Genomic DNA, 12,800 nt, shown 5'->3' with positions numbered 1-12,800 from the left:
GGCTTGTGGCTACGTTCCTCCAGTCTCTGCCTCTGTCTTCATGTCTTCTCTGTGTCCGTGTCTCTCTGGGTCCACTCCTCTTGTAAGACACCTGCTGGTGGGCTTAGGGCCCACCCTGAATCCAGGATGATTACATCTTGAGATCCTGAACTAGTTACATCTGCAAAGATCCTGTTTCCAAATAAGGTCACGTTCTGGGGTCCCACGTGAATTTTGGGCGGACGCTATTCAATCCACTGCACTCCCTGTTATGGATGATGAAGCAGAAGCAATGGGCTTGACCCGATTCCTGCAGCCGGAAGGAGGGCACGCGTTCCGAGTGGCGGGTAATGAAGACGCCCAAAGTGTGCCGTGGATGGCAACTCCCAGGAAGTGGCTAAATTATGGACTGACCCTGAGACAGGGTGAAAATGGCAGAGGCGGCTGACAGGTTTGGTGTTGTTTTTCCCCCACCCCTTCGTATTTTTCCTGCAGATCTTGTCTGACTCATCATTCTTGTGGCCCCTGAGTCCTGGCCAGTAATTTGAGTCTAAATATGTGCTCAGGATTAAGAAATGTGTCTGGAGAAGAGAACTGGGTGGACGTTTTCCCAATTCCAGGAGCATAGGGAAGCAGGCACAAGGGCCTAGAACCTTCCTGACTGACTCTGACGTTGTCCAATTCTCCCCTCTTTCCTCTTGGTCATTTGAGCCCAGAGCTTCTCAGCCTTGATGTCCATACAGGTCACCTGCGGGTCTGGTTAAAAGGCAAATTCTGTCTCTCTGGGCTTGGGGTGGGCCCAAGACTCTGCATTTCTAACCAGATCCTAGAAAGTGCTGTTGCTGCTGGTCCTGAGAACATATTTTGAATAGCAATGCCCTTGGGGGAGAAGTCTCTGGATCATTGCCCTCGGGAGGACTAGTAAGTCATTGAAAAGTAATGTTAATGCTCACCTTTTGGGTACAGAACAGCATAGCTCCCCAAATGATGAAAAGTGATACTTTTGGGGATTCCTGCTGCCCACATCTCTTTAAATTGCTTGTAGGCCCCTACACGGAAGAAATCCACTCAAATCGTGATAAGCTGAAGCACTAACCAGCCCATTATGTGAAGGCCCTGGTGTCTATTCCATCTCTCGCAGATCTCTGAGGGCCCTGCATCCCCTCACCCCCACCCCGACCCCACCCCTGCACACAGCATCCTCTTAGGTGAAAGAAACTCTGACTTTATAGGTGCCACACTCACTGTTTGGGTGACTCAGCTTTTTGAGGGGCAAATGCTGTTTGGCAGAAGCGGATTTACGTACATGGCCTCTGTTTGCTGGGGAAGGGGGCACTAGGGGGACTGTTTGCTTTGCTTTTTATGCAGGATGAGGAGGCTGTGTCTCAAACTTAGGTTTGGGGACCCCTGAATTGCAACATACAGATGAGGCATGTCACTGCTGCTGGCTTTGTGACCCCAAAGGACACAGGAGTTAACCACAGAGAAGGGGAAGGCACAATTTGGCAACATGGCAGGAACCTGACAATTGATCCAAAAGGGGGTGGAGCACCTGAGTTTCCTGAGGAAACCTACGTTTGGGTCTCTTTTGCTGACCTAATTTAGAGGGAGAGCCTTTGGGCTGCTCTATACCCCCACCCTGTCCCCCGTGTACATTGCCCCTTCCGTCTCCCCAGGGCGCCAGCACTGAAACCCTAGATTCTCTCTTGGGACAACCGCCTGTGGGAAGCGTGTGGTTTCACTCTCCCAGGCAGGAACCCAGTGTGCCAGTCTGTGCCCTTCAGCTGCTGAAAATAAGGGCTTAATATATCACCCAAGATGAACTTGCCACCCTTTCCAGGATAGTGTGCATTTTGGGAAAGGCTTTCTGCTGCAAAGAAAATAAATGGATCGGGGGCACCTGGGTGGCTCAACCAGTTAAGACTTCGGCTCAGGTCATGATCTCGCGATTCGTGGGTTTGAGCCCCGCGTTGGGCTCCGTGCTGACGGCTCAGAGCCTGGAGCCCGCTTCGGATTCTGTGTCTCCCTCTCTCTCTGCCCCTCCCCTGCTCACACTGTCTCTCTGTCTCAAAAAAATTTTACAAAAGGAAAGAAACGGATTGCTAGGGTGCACCTTAGAGTTCCCCATGGCCCACTCAAGTCAGACCCTGAGGCCACAGGGACGCTGCATTCTGAGTTGTCTACGACACACCTGTGATAGACTGATGCTCCCCCCAAGATGTCCGTGTCCTCATCCCTGTGACTGTTACCTTACGTGGCAAGAGAGACTTTGAAGCTGTGATTTAAGATCTTGGGATGGGGAGATCATCCTGGATTATCGGGGTGGGGCCGTTGTGATGACACGGACCTTCTGAAAAGGAGACAGGAGGGTCAGAGTCAGCAGCAGGAGATGTGACGACAGGTGTAAGAGCGGGTCAAGGAGGGGCCACGAGCCACGGAATGCAGATGGCTTCAAAAAGCTGAAAAGGACGTGGATTTGGCCCCCAGAGCCTCCAGAAGGAATGCGCTCAGCCAACGGCTTGATTTGAACCCCATAAGATCATTTACAACTTCTGGCCTCCAGAACTATAAAAGAATCAATTTGTGGTGTTTTAAACCACGCAGTTTGTAGCAATTTGTTAACCGCGGCGATAGGAAATGACAGCTGCTTTACTGTCCCCTCAAACACTCTTGGCAGGCTGCGTGCCCATTTTTCATATGAGCAATCTGGTTATTACGCATAGAAGCCTATAGCATAGACATAAGGAGCATGGGCTACAAAAGCCTGGCAACTTGGCTGGTTTGCCCAACTCATCCTGGTTTGCCCGAGACTTTCCCCTTTTTCTCCCTGAAAGCCCCGTGTCCTAGGAACCCCCTCAGTCGAGCAAACCAGGACTCTTGTTCATCCTAATCCTAGCTGTACCACTTAACTCATTGTGTGACTTTGAGCAAGTTACTTAACCTTCTCTGGGCCTCCATTTCCTCATCTGCAAAAAGGGGAAAAGGACAGGGTTTTCGTGAGAACTAATTGGGTTAATAAGCGTAACTGTGCCTATCCCATAGTAGATGCTAAATAAATGTTAGCTTTTATTATCACATGAGACCAAGTGTGGTACAGAACTTCCTGTAGGTGTTTCATTAGGAAGGTAATAATATTCTTGAAAATCTCAGGCCACTGCTTGAGTCTCCTTGAACATTTGTCTTCTTTCTTTACCTTCTGCTCGCCAGGGAGTGCCTCCCTTGTCTCTGAGCCCATGAAGACTTGCTTCGTGGGGGGCAATGTGACGCTCACCTGCCAAGTGTCTGGAGCCTACCCCCCTGCCAAGATCCTGTGGCTGAGGAACCTCACCCAGCCCGAGGTGGTCATCCAGCCCAACGGCCACTATCTCATCACCCAGAATGGCCAGAGCTCCACACTCACCATCCGCAACTGCTCCCAGGTCCTGGATGAGGGCTACTACGTCTGTCAGGCCAAGAACCCCGTGGGGGTGCGGGAGGTGGACATCTGGCTGAGTGTGAAAGGTGAGTGGCCCCAAAGGAGGACGGTTGAGCGCTTCAGAGGACCTTCCACTAGCTCGAGGACGGTTCGGTGCTTCCATATATGACCAGGTGGTCACTGCCATCTGGGAGAAGGCCTATCTGCTTGACTACGACTTGACAAGGTGGAAAAATTATTATCCAGTCCTACATTTCCAACATTGCATGGGGAGAAAAAAGTAATTTATGTTGAGGTACGTGGCAGGCTCAGTTGGAAGAGCACGTGACTCTTGATCTCGGGGTTGTGAGTTCAAGCCCCACGTTGGCATAGAGATTAGTAAAGAAAATATAAAATAAAGCTTAACAAAGTAATCTGTTACATCCCTAAGAATATATATCATAAAATATATTTTAAAAATATAAAAAGTGTAAGTTGTGACGCCTAAGAGCAAAATGAACGCCCAAGAAACTACCAGCCTGCTTCAGATACAGAGCAGCGCCAACAATGCCGAAGTTACTTGTAGGTAGTGTGGCTAGATTTAGGAAATTAGAACAAAGCTAAAAAACCTAGGATGCCCTCTTAAATTTGCATGTCAGAAAAACAAAGAATTTTTTTAGCGTAAGCGTGCCCCACATTTTGCATGGGAGATGCCTATTCTAAAACATGATTCGTTTTTTACCTGAAACCCAAATTTAAGTGGGCATGCTGTATTTTATCAGGCGACTACCTGTAGACTCCTTTCCAGTCTCATCCTGGGCCTCCTGAAAAATGTAGTCACTATTCAAGAAAAATTTTACTACGTAAGTGAAACACCTGCTTTTTTCACTCCACGTTTTTGTTCCTAGGATTTATTCATGCCAATTATGTGTAATTATACTTCATACCTCCTCACTGCTGTAGGATTTTCCGTTGTGTCACGATTACACAACTAAGTCACTAATTTTCCTGCGATGGACATTTGCATTGTTTCTGATTTTTTGTTGTTGTGATGAACAGAAGTGTTACTATGACAATCTTTTAGCCAGTTTCTCCTGTACTTTTACAGCAGGTCCCCAGGCAAATACTTCTCTGGAATATATGTAGAAGGAGTACAAATGAAGGGCTATAGGGCATGTGCATTTGTATCTTTATTGGATAATACCAAATTATTGTCCAAAGTGGTCGTACTGATTTCCATTCACAACAGCAGTATGTAGGAGTATTGAGTTGTTCTACATTTTCGCTATCAGGCTTTGTGATTTTTGCCCATCAAGTATGTGTGGGGGTGGAATCTCACTGTTATTCTAATTTGCCTTTCTCTGGTTTCTAAGAAGATGGAGCATTATTTCATATGTGTATTTGCTATTTGTGTTTCTTCTGCGAAATACACGTGTGTCTTTTGACATTTCCTCCTTTCTTATAGATATGTACAAGTTCTTTAGAAATTCTGCTTACTAATCCTTCTTAGTGTTACATGTTACAAATATCTCCTTTTAGTTTGTCTTTTTTTTTTCTTTCTTTATGCTATCCTTTCATGAGCATTCTTTTAGTAGTTAATTTTATGAGTCTTATATCATTAGCAATTTTTATGTCTTAAGATATCCTGTCTCCCCCATGGCTGCAAAAGTGCTATCCTATATTTTCTTCTAAAAAGTTTTAATGTTTTGCCTTTCACAGTTAAATCTTTAATCCATCTAGAATTGATTTTTGTGAATGGTGTGAGGTAAGGGTCCAGATTCTCCCCCACCCAACACCACCCAAATTTGGATAGCCATTTATCCCAGCACCATTCTTGAATAATTCCTCTTTTACCCACTAATCTGTCATAAATCAAATTTTCTTTTATGTGTAGGTCTGTTCTTAGATTCTTGATTCTGTTCCATTCATCACTGTTTATGACAGCACTGATAACTCGTACTCTTAATTTCTGTGACGTTGTAAACAGTCTTGATGTCTGGTAGATGGAGATGTTAACTTTCCAGTGTTTTGTTGTTTTTTTTTTTAATGTTTATTTATTTTTGAGGGAGAAAGAGTGCAAGTGGGTAAGGGTCAGACAGACAGGGAGACACAGAATCCAAAGCAGGCTCCAGGCTCTGAGCTGTCAGCATGGAGCCCGACACAGGGCTCAAACTCATGAAACTCGAGATCATGACCTGAGTTGAAGCTGGACGCCTAACTGACTGAGCCACCCAGGCGCCCCAACTTTCCAGTGTTCTTTTGTATCACGTGCTTCATTTGATTCCCACAAATTGAGGAGATGAGATATTTATCTTGCCTTATGGAGAGGTCACATGCTTTGCCCAAGCTTATGGAACCAAAGGAAGACTAGGACCCAGGCAGAGGAAGGGCGATGTCGCTCTTTCACCTGCCTGTGTATCAATTTTAATACATGCTGCCCAAGCGAGCACTACCTACAGGTGTATCCAGTGGAAGACTCAACAGTGTGATTTGTCTTTGTAGAACCTTGGAATATTGGTGGGATTGTGGGCACCATCGTGAGCCTCCTTCTGCTGGGACTGGCCATTATCTCAGGGCTTATGTTGTATTACAGCCCTGTGTTCTGCTGGAAAGGTAAGGATTTCTTGGGTCCTTTTGCTTACCTTTTAGGCTTCTCGAAAGGGTGTGGGTGGGGGTCACCTGGGTGGCTCAGTTGGTTAAACATCTGACTCTTGGCATCTGCTCAGGTCACGATCTCATGGCTTGCCAGGAACAGCTCTCCCCTGACAGCGTGAAGCCTACCTGGGATTCTCTCTCTCCCTCCTTCTCTTCCCACTCTCCTGCTTACATGCATGCATCCTCTCTCTCTCTCTCTCTCTCTCTCTCTCTCTTTCTCTTTCTCTCAAAATAAAGAAACTTAAAAAAAAAAAAAGGGTGTGGGTGGGGGAAGGAGGCCCTAACTGTGCTGCCACCTGAGGTCCCATTCTATAGGCTTCTTCCTTGGGTCCAGATGATGTGCAATAATGAATATCCTAAGTACCATTCCTGAATACCCCGTCACCTCTCATGTTGTGTCAGTCTTCTCATTTCTCTGTCCTTTTGTAAATGTTAGATTAAAAACATTTTTTGAAAGACAGATACCATATGTTTTCAATCTTATGCGGATCCTGAGAAACTTAACAGAAGACCATGGGGGAGGGGAAGGAAAAAAAAGTTAGAGAGGGAGAGAGCCAAAGCATAAGAGACTCTTAAAAACTGAGAACAAACTGAGGGTTGATGGGGGTGGGAGGGAGGGGAGGGTGGGTGATGGGTATTGAGAAGGACACCTGTTGGGATGAGCACTGGGTGTTGTATGGAAACCAATTTGACAATAAATTTCATATTAAAAAAAAGATTATACAAATATTAAAAAAAATGTTTTTGAGGCCGAAGTAGATGTTATTGGATATTAATTTTTTTCCTTTCTCCCTTCAGTAGGAAACACTTTCAGGTGAGTGTTCCTAGCATTGAGTCAAAAAGCCATTTCTGTGATCTGTCTTCACTGCAGTTTTTTTCTCTCGTAAGAGCAATAATAGCAGCCACGGTTGAGGACCCGCCATGTGCCGGACACTGGGTGAGGGGCTTCATTAGGCGTGATTATAAACTCTGTCGTAAACTCTTCTGGATGGTGGTGGCATCTCCATCGTCCAGATAAGGAGATGGACCCTCGGTGAAGTAATGTCTGCAAGCTCGTCCAGGAAACGGAGGGCTGCGCCTGCATTCAGATCCCGGTCTGACTGATTCCAAAGTCTATGCTCGTTTTACAAGGCCCGGTCTCAGGGTGGGGCACATTGCTGGGCTGTTACTGAAGCGTAAAGACGGTGTGTGTATGCATGAAGCCCGGCCGTTTGTGCATTTATTTCATGTCATTTTCTAAAAAGAGCTAAAAGGAAGCCTAAGTCCTGGTCTTACAGCATGTTTTGGGAGACTGGTCTGAGCTTGCCCAGAAGCCCCTCCCAAAAGGAAACCTCATTCGGGACAAAGCAACTAAATGGAACTTGGGTATTTCATTTCCTAAGGAGAGTCTGGGTGGGAGCAAAGAACTCTTCTCTTTGTTCCTCTCAACCGGTGGTATTACTGTTCTGGGGTGATCTTTCCTGGGGAAACGTCACCTTTACTGCCCTATATTTGAGGGCTGTGAAAGACTCACTTTGATTCCCTGGGCTTATTTTCTCATAGGAGGAGACAGCAAGGCATAGCGGCAAAACGCTTTGGAATTAGTGGGCCTGGGTTCAAATTGCAACTCTGCCGTTCTCAAGCCCTGTGCTCGTGGAGAATCCTTGACCCTCTCTGAGCCTCTGTCTCCTCATCTGTTTCCCAGAGGGAGACTGAAAAGATCAGATGACAATGTAATGCTCCCAGCACTGTGACTGGCCCATGGCACGAATGAGAAACGTACACTCCAGCCGGGTAGGCAGAGCCAGTAATGAATCAGACAACAATTAAATGCCAAACCGCTGGGCATTCCCAAGTGCAGTCGTGGTTCAGGGCTTTCAGGGAGGAAGAGGACTTTACCTGGGCCTTGAATAACGAGTAGGAGGAGAAATTTCAGGAAGTAGAGCAGAAATAAAGGGCACTTCAGGAAAGGAACGTAGTAGCATTCGTGTATGTGCTGTGACAGGTACTCGGATGGTAAGTTCCTGGGACAAAGAGTCACCTACCCAAGGAGCAGGGGGAGATAATAAAACCCACCCAGGAACACGTGATTGTCTGTAGGAATCTATGGCAGCATCGCTTTGAGAGATTCGTGTGTGGAACGCACAAAGATTTTTCCACATTACAAAAGAGGTTGCGATAAATCTAGTGTTTTGTATTCGGTAAGGGCTGATATTGGAAAAAGGTATCTTCTTGATTATTTCTCCCCCTTTGGAAATTAGGGGGCAAGACATGGGTGATGTCATGGTTTTGGTGGATTCAGAAGAAGAGGAAGTAGAGGAGGAAGATGTGGCCGAAGAGGAGGAAGAAGAGGAGGAGGAAGCAGATGAGAGGGAGGAGTCGCCAAAAGAAATACATAAGCATGGCCACATCCATAGAGTGACCGCACTGGTGAATGGGAATGTAGACTGGATGGGGAATGGACTCCAGGCTCTGCAAGGTAAGCTCTTTTTCCTTAAAACCACCCTGCTAGGTTGCAGTGAGATTCCCAGTAAGAATCTTTGAGTGTGGGTTTTTCCAAGGGTGGGGAAGACAGTTAAAGTTTAATCTAGCATCTGCTATCAACTCCTGACACCACAATTAAACTTCCAAACATTTATCAAAGACCTACTCTGGGGAAGGTGCGATATCGGCCCTGTTTAGAGGAATACAAAGGACCGATGATAACTGTAAGCTGGGAGCTTTGCAAGACCAGTCAGGGTGCACAGAGTGAAAGCTGGGGAAGATTTAAAATGGAAGCAAGATTTTTTTTTTTTTTTAACATTGATTTATTCTGAGAGAGAGAAAGAGAGCATGCACAATTGGGGGAAAGGCAGAGAGAGAGGGAGAGAGAATCCCAAGCAGGCTCTGAGCTGTCAGCACAGAGTCCGACGCGGGGCTCGATCTTACGAACTGTGAGATCATGACCTGAGCCCCAATCGAGAGTCAGTTGCTTAACTGACTGAGCCACCCCAGGCACCCCAAAATGGAAGCAAGATTTAACCATCATTTTGAGAGAGTAGCAGAGGAGGAATTGGGTTACTTTTGCCAGATGGATGATGGGTTTAAAAATAACAGGACCTCAGAGAGAGTCGAGTGCCTTGAGGGGCACATTAGTTAGGAAGAGCTTAATGGCACAAGTAGGATATGAGGCAAGTCTTTCAGGGCAGTGTTTGAATAAGCAGAAAGGAGAGAGTATTCCGGGTGAAGAGAACAAGTTTATGCAGGTTAGACAGCATACCCAAGTTTATGCAGGGTAGACAGTGAAAAGAATGGGAGAGGGCGCCTGGGTGGCTCAGTTGGTTGAGCGTCTGACTCTTGATGTTGACTCAGGTCATGATCTCACGGTTCGTGAGATCAAGCCCCACATCAAGAGAGATTCTCTCTCTCCTCTCTCTGCCCCTCCTCAGGATTCTTTCTCTCCTCTCTCTCTGCCTCTCCTCTCTTCTCTAAATACATAAATAAAAGCATTTAAAAAAAGAAAAGAACAGGAGAAAAAGGGGAACACATACCCTGCCCCACCTGCTCCCCCATGAAATCCAGTTCTGAGGCTCTCCAGTAAAGGACTAGAAATTGCAATGACTGAAACCTGACGGTGGAAATGGAGTCCCCTCTTGTCGACCTCACTCAGACTCAGATTGGCTTTTCCCTCCTGTACAGATGACAGCAGCGAGGAGCAGAGTGACATCGTTCAAGAAGATAGGCCAGTTTGAAGAAGAGAACTGTCCTTCGTTATCCTGTCTTGAAAGCTTTGACTTGACTCGCACCCCTGCCTGAGGACTTAAAATGGTTTGGGACTCTCAGCAAAAAAAAAAACCACACACACGTATATTTCCTGCCCCCCTCCCTTTTTTTCCCTAAATCGGTTGACTTGCTGTAAGTTTTCTCATTGACGTTAAAAAGTATCAGGAACGGGCAGTATGGGGGGGAAAGGTGCGTTCGGCATCTGAGGTGCCCCTTTTCACTGTGACTTCTGGCTTTATCCAGCTTGACTGATGCTGATCTGCGGGGAGGCACTTGAGCTCTGTGCTCAGGGCTCTCCGTGCACCATGAAAGGTCAGTGATCAGCTTGCCCCAACACACAAGGGAATAATGTGGGGTCATGGCCCAGGTAAGCTGGAGATCCAGGTGGACGTCACCTCCCTGGAAAAAGTGAGGAGAGGTCAGTTGCCGATGCTAGTCAGAGGGAGGCAGTTTGGCTCAGGTTTTGGAGGCTTGAATCTGGGCCCTGTTTCTTGTTTCATGGGCTCGGGCACATTGCTTTACCTCTCCCCGGGACCTCAGTTTTCCTCATCTACAAAATAGGTGGAATCATACCGGCCGTACAGGGTACAGTGGGTCCTAAATGAGGTACTTGTGGGTGTGAAAGTGCCCAGGAGGTGTTCAGTAAGTGTTGGTTATCTTCTCTTTTGCCCTCCCTGGTGGAAGAAACAAGGTCAACTGTAAATTACAAGCTGCCACCTTGGCCTCCCGTTCTTTGTTGAATGGTTTCAGATGAGAGCTCTCCTGATGGTATTTGCTTCCCCGGAGGTATAGTTCTTTTCAAAAGAGGTAGGGGCCCATAAGAGGAAGTGCCTTTCACTAGAACCTCTCATTTTGCAGAGCTTCATATTTATACAAAAGCCTCTTAGGTGACACCCTATTGGTTTTCAGAATTTCCCATTCTTCCTTTCTCCTGTGGCTTTGAAAGAAGGCAGGAGAAATGTTTTGCAGGGGAGTATCTGGTGAGAAGTACTCCTTGGGCACACAAGTTCATCCGGCCTCAGTTTCTAGATCTTGGAAATGGGAATGAGAAAACTTGTTTCCTTCCCACTTCCTAAAGAAGTAGATTACGAGGCTACGTTGATCAATAATGCGAAGTTTGGACTGAAAATAACATATGATGAGTTTAAGCTGCTGTTTCCAGATCCCTGGACAGTTCAGAGATTTTTGTTTCTCTGATTTCATCCAAATCTCTTAAACGTCAGGGACCTACTAAGGGTGCAAAAGATGTGTGCTAAACCTGAAAATCTGATGACTTGAGTTTGCACTCTTTACTGTTCATATCCTGCCTAATGGGCAAGACGTGGGGCTTAATGGAGAACTTCCTTTCTCCAGCAATAGGGACTGGGACTCCTGTGAGACGAGAAGCTGGTTATCTGCAGGATTACCCTGGAGGTGTGGTTGGGACAGGTCTACTTTCTTGGATGAAAAGACTGAACTGGGCAAAATCACTAGAAGTGAGCCCTGTTCCCAGCTCAGAACCCTGGCAATCACAGGAGCTGGCTGCAATTTCTACCCCTCAGGAATAGCTGTGACCTGCTAACAGTCCTTGTGTGCTGGGTCTTTTGCTGCATTCTATTTCAGTACTTAACCACTCTGGCCAGCCTGAGTTAGCATTGTTTCAGAACAGGAGACTTGAGTTGAGTTGCCGCTAACGTCACTGAACACTGAGCTTGTCTCCCTTTAGAATCTTCCATAATTAAATTCCTGAGGAGCCGACTCTGCAGAGGCAACCATGTTTAAAAAGAGAATAAGAAAAGAAACAGGAAAAAAAAATCCTTAGGTAGGAACACAGAGAATGATTTGTAAGATCACTGAGATGCTTTCCAGAACTTCCCTCTTCTCTTGCACACGCACTTGATGATCGAAAATCTTCGGGGAGGGGTTGTTCCACTATCAATAGGGGGCTTCAAACACTATAAAGCCTAGATTAGCTGACCCATGACTTCTGTCACTTATATCTGAGCCCTATGTGCACATTAATATAGCTGGGTCAATTAAGAGCGCAGGTACTGGGGTTCTTCAAGCTTTAAGGATTTTTACAGAATTAGGGCTTGCTTTTATTTTAAGTCGACCCCCACCCCCAAAATTACAAGCATGTTAACAGTGGGTTACAAAATCTGTGTGGCAAAGTCCAAGTTGTTACATTGCGCTGTTACACAATCTTAACTGAATGTATTGTGAACTCCAAGATCTCCTTATCAGAAGCAGGAAGATAAATACTGAAGGGCTATCACAACTGACATTTCAGCAGGGGACACTGGGGAAGGGCTCTGGCAATCCTGTGGCTTTGATATTAGTCCTAATTCTCACAAGTACACGCAGGCCCTATTACTGCAGAAAGCCCGTGATGGAAAACTCCAGAACCCATGCACCAACACCTGGAAAATCATTCCTGCCGGGTAAAGTCTATCATGATGCAGTAAGTGCCAACTGGTAGTTCCCGCCATGGGACTGACCAGGAACTGCTGCAAAGAAAAATTAGCAGATCCCTCTGCGTTATTTACATTTTAATATTTGGTGTGTGTGTGTGGGGGGGGGGAATGGGTAAGAGAAATTTATTCTGAGGTTATAATGTGGATTTTTTAAAAAAGATTATGGAATAAAGTTATTTTAAATAAATATTTTAATGGTCTTGATTTAGACCTGATTAATAAAACTGAGAGATTTGGAGAAATGGGTTTACCTCCCCCAGTTTTTTTGTTTTATTTATTTATTTTTTTTACTAGCTTTCCCCATATTGGTAACAATAGCAGTCTCTTTGCCATTTTATTCCTTTCCTTATAGGTACTCTCTTACGCTTACTGAGACACCATCACCTTTCCCACCCTCCCTGAGAAACTTGTTCTTCCATTATTTTTTTTTTTCTCCCTGTATACACCTCTGTTTTGGTCAGATTGCATGCACCCTAACATGAGAGGAGCAATCATCGTGGAGACCACAGATCTGCTGGACTGTCTGAAAAGATGACTTGTATCAGCTGTCCCTGTAGTTGTGGCTGGTCTTGGATTTC

At 45.9% G+C, this 12,800-nt stretch overlaps 1 protein-coding gene across 2 annotated transcripts in view; it reads left to right on the top strand.

The window, feature by feature from the left end:
- The window catches only part of VSIG10 (V-set and immunoglobulin domain containing 10), a 36,107-nt gene extending 23,696 nt beyond the window's left edge, over positions 1-12,411 (top strand). The window contains exons 5-9 of one of the 2 annotated variants that reach the window (XM_042962260.1): positions 3,187-3,480; positions 5,876-5,986; positions 6,830-6,842; positions 8,269-8,486; positions 9,686-12,411. In XM_042962260.1, coding sequence (XP_042818194.1) covers positions 3,187-3,480; positions 5,876-5,986; positions 6,830-6,842; positions 8,269-8,486; positions 9,686-9,738 — 689 coding nt within the window. In that variant the 3' untranslated portion in view covers positions 9,739-12,411. Of the gene's footprint in view, positions 1-3,186; positions 3,481-5,875; positions 5,987-6,826; positions 6,843-8,268; positions 8,487-9,685 lie in introns of both variants that reach the window. The other variant, XM_042962259.1, reaches the window with a different exon arrangement.
- The last annotated feature ends 389 nt before the right edge of the window (positions 12,412-12,800 follow it).

Source organism: Panthera tigris, chromosome D3 (genome assembly GCF_018350195.1).
Source record: "Panthera tigris isolate Pti1 chromosome D3, P.tigris_Pti1_mat1.1, whole genome shotgun sequence".
Taxonomy (NCBI): Eukaryota; Metazoa; Chordata; class Mammalia; order Carnivora; family Felidae; genus Panthera; species Panthera tigris.
The sequence above is the reverse complement of the archived record's forward strand: the minus strand, read 5'-3'. Positions and strand labels throughout refer to the sequence as shown.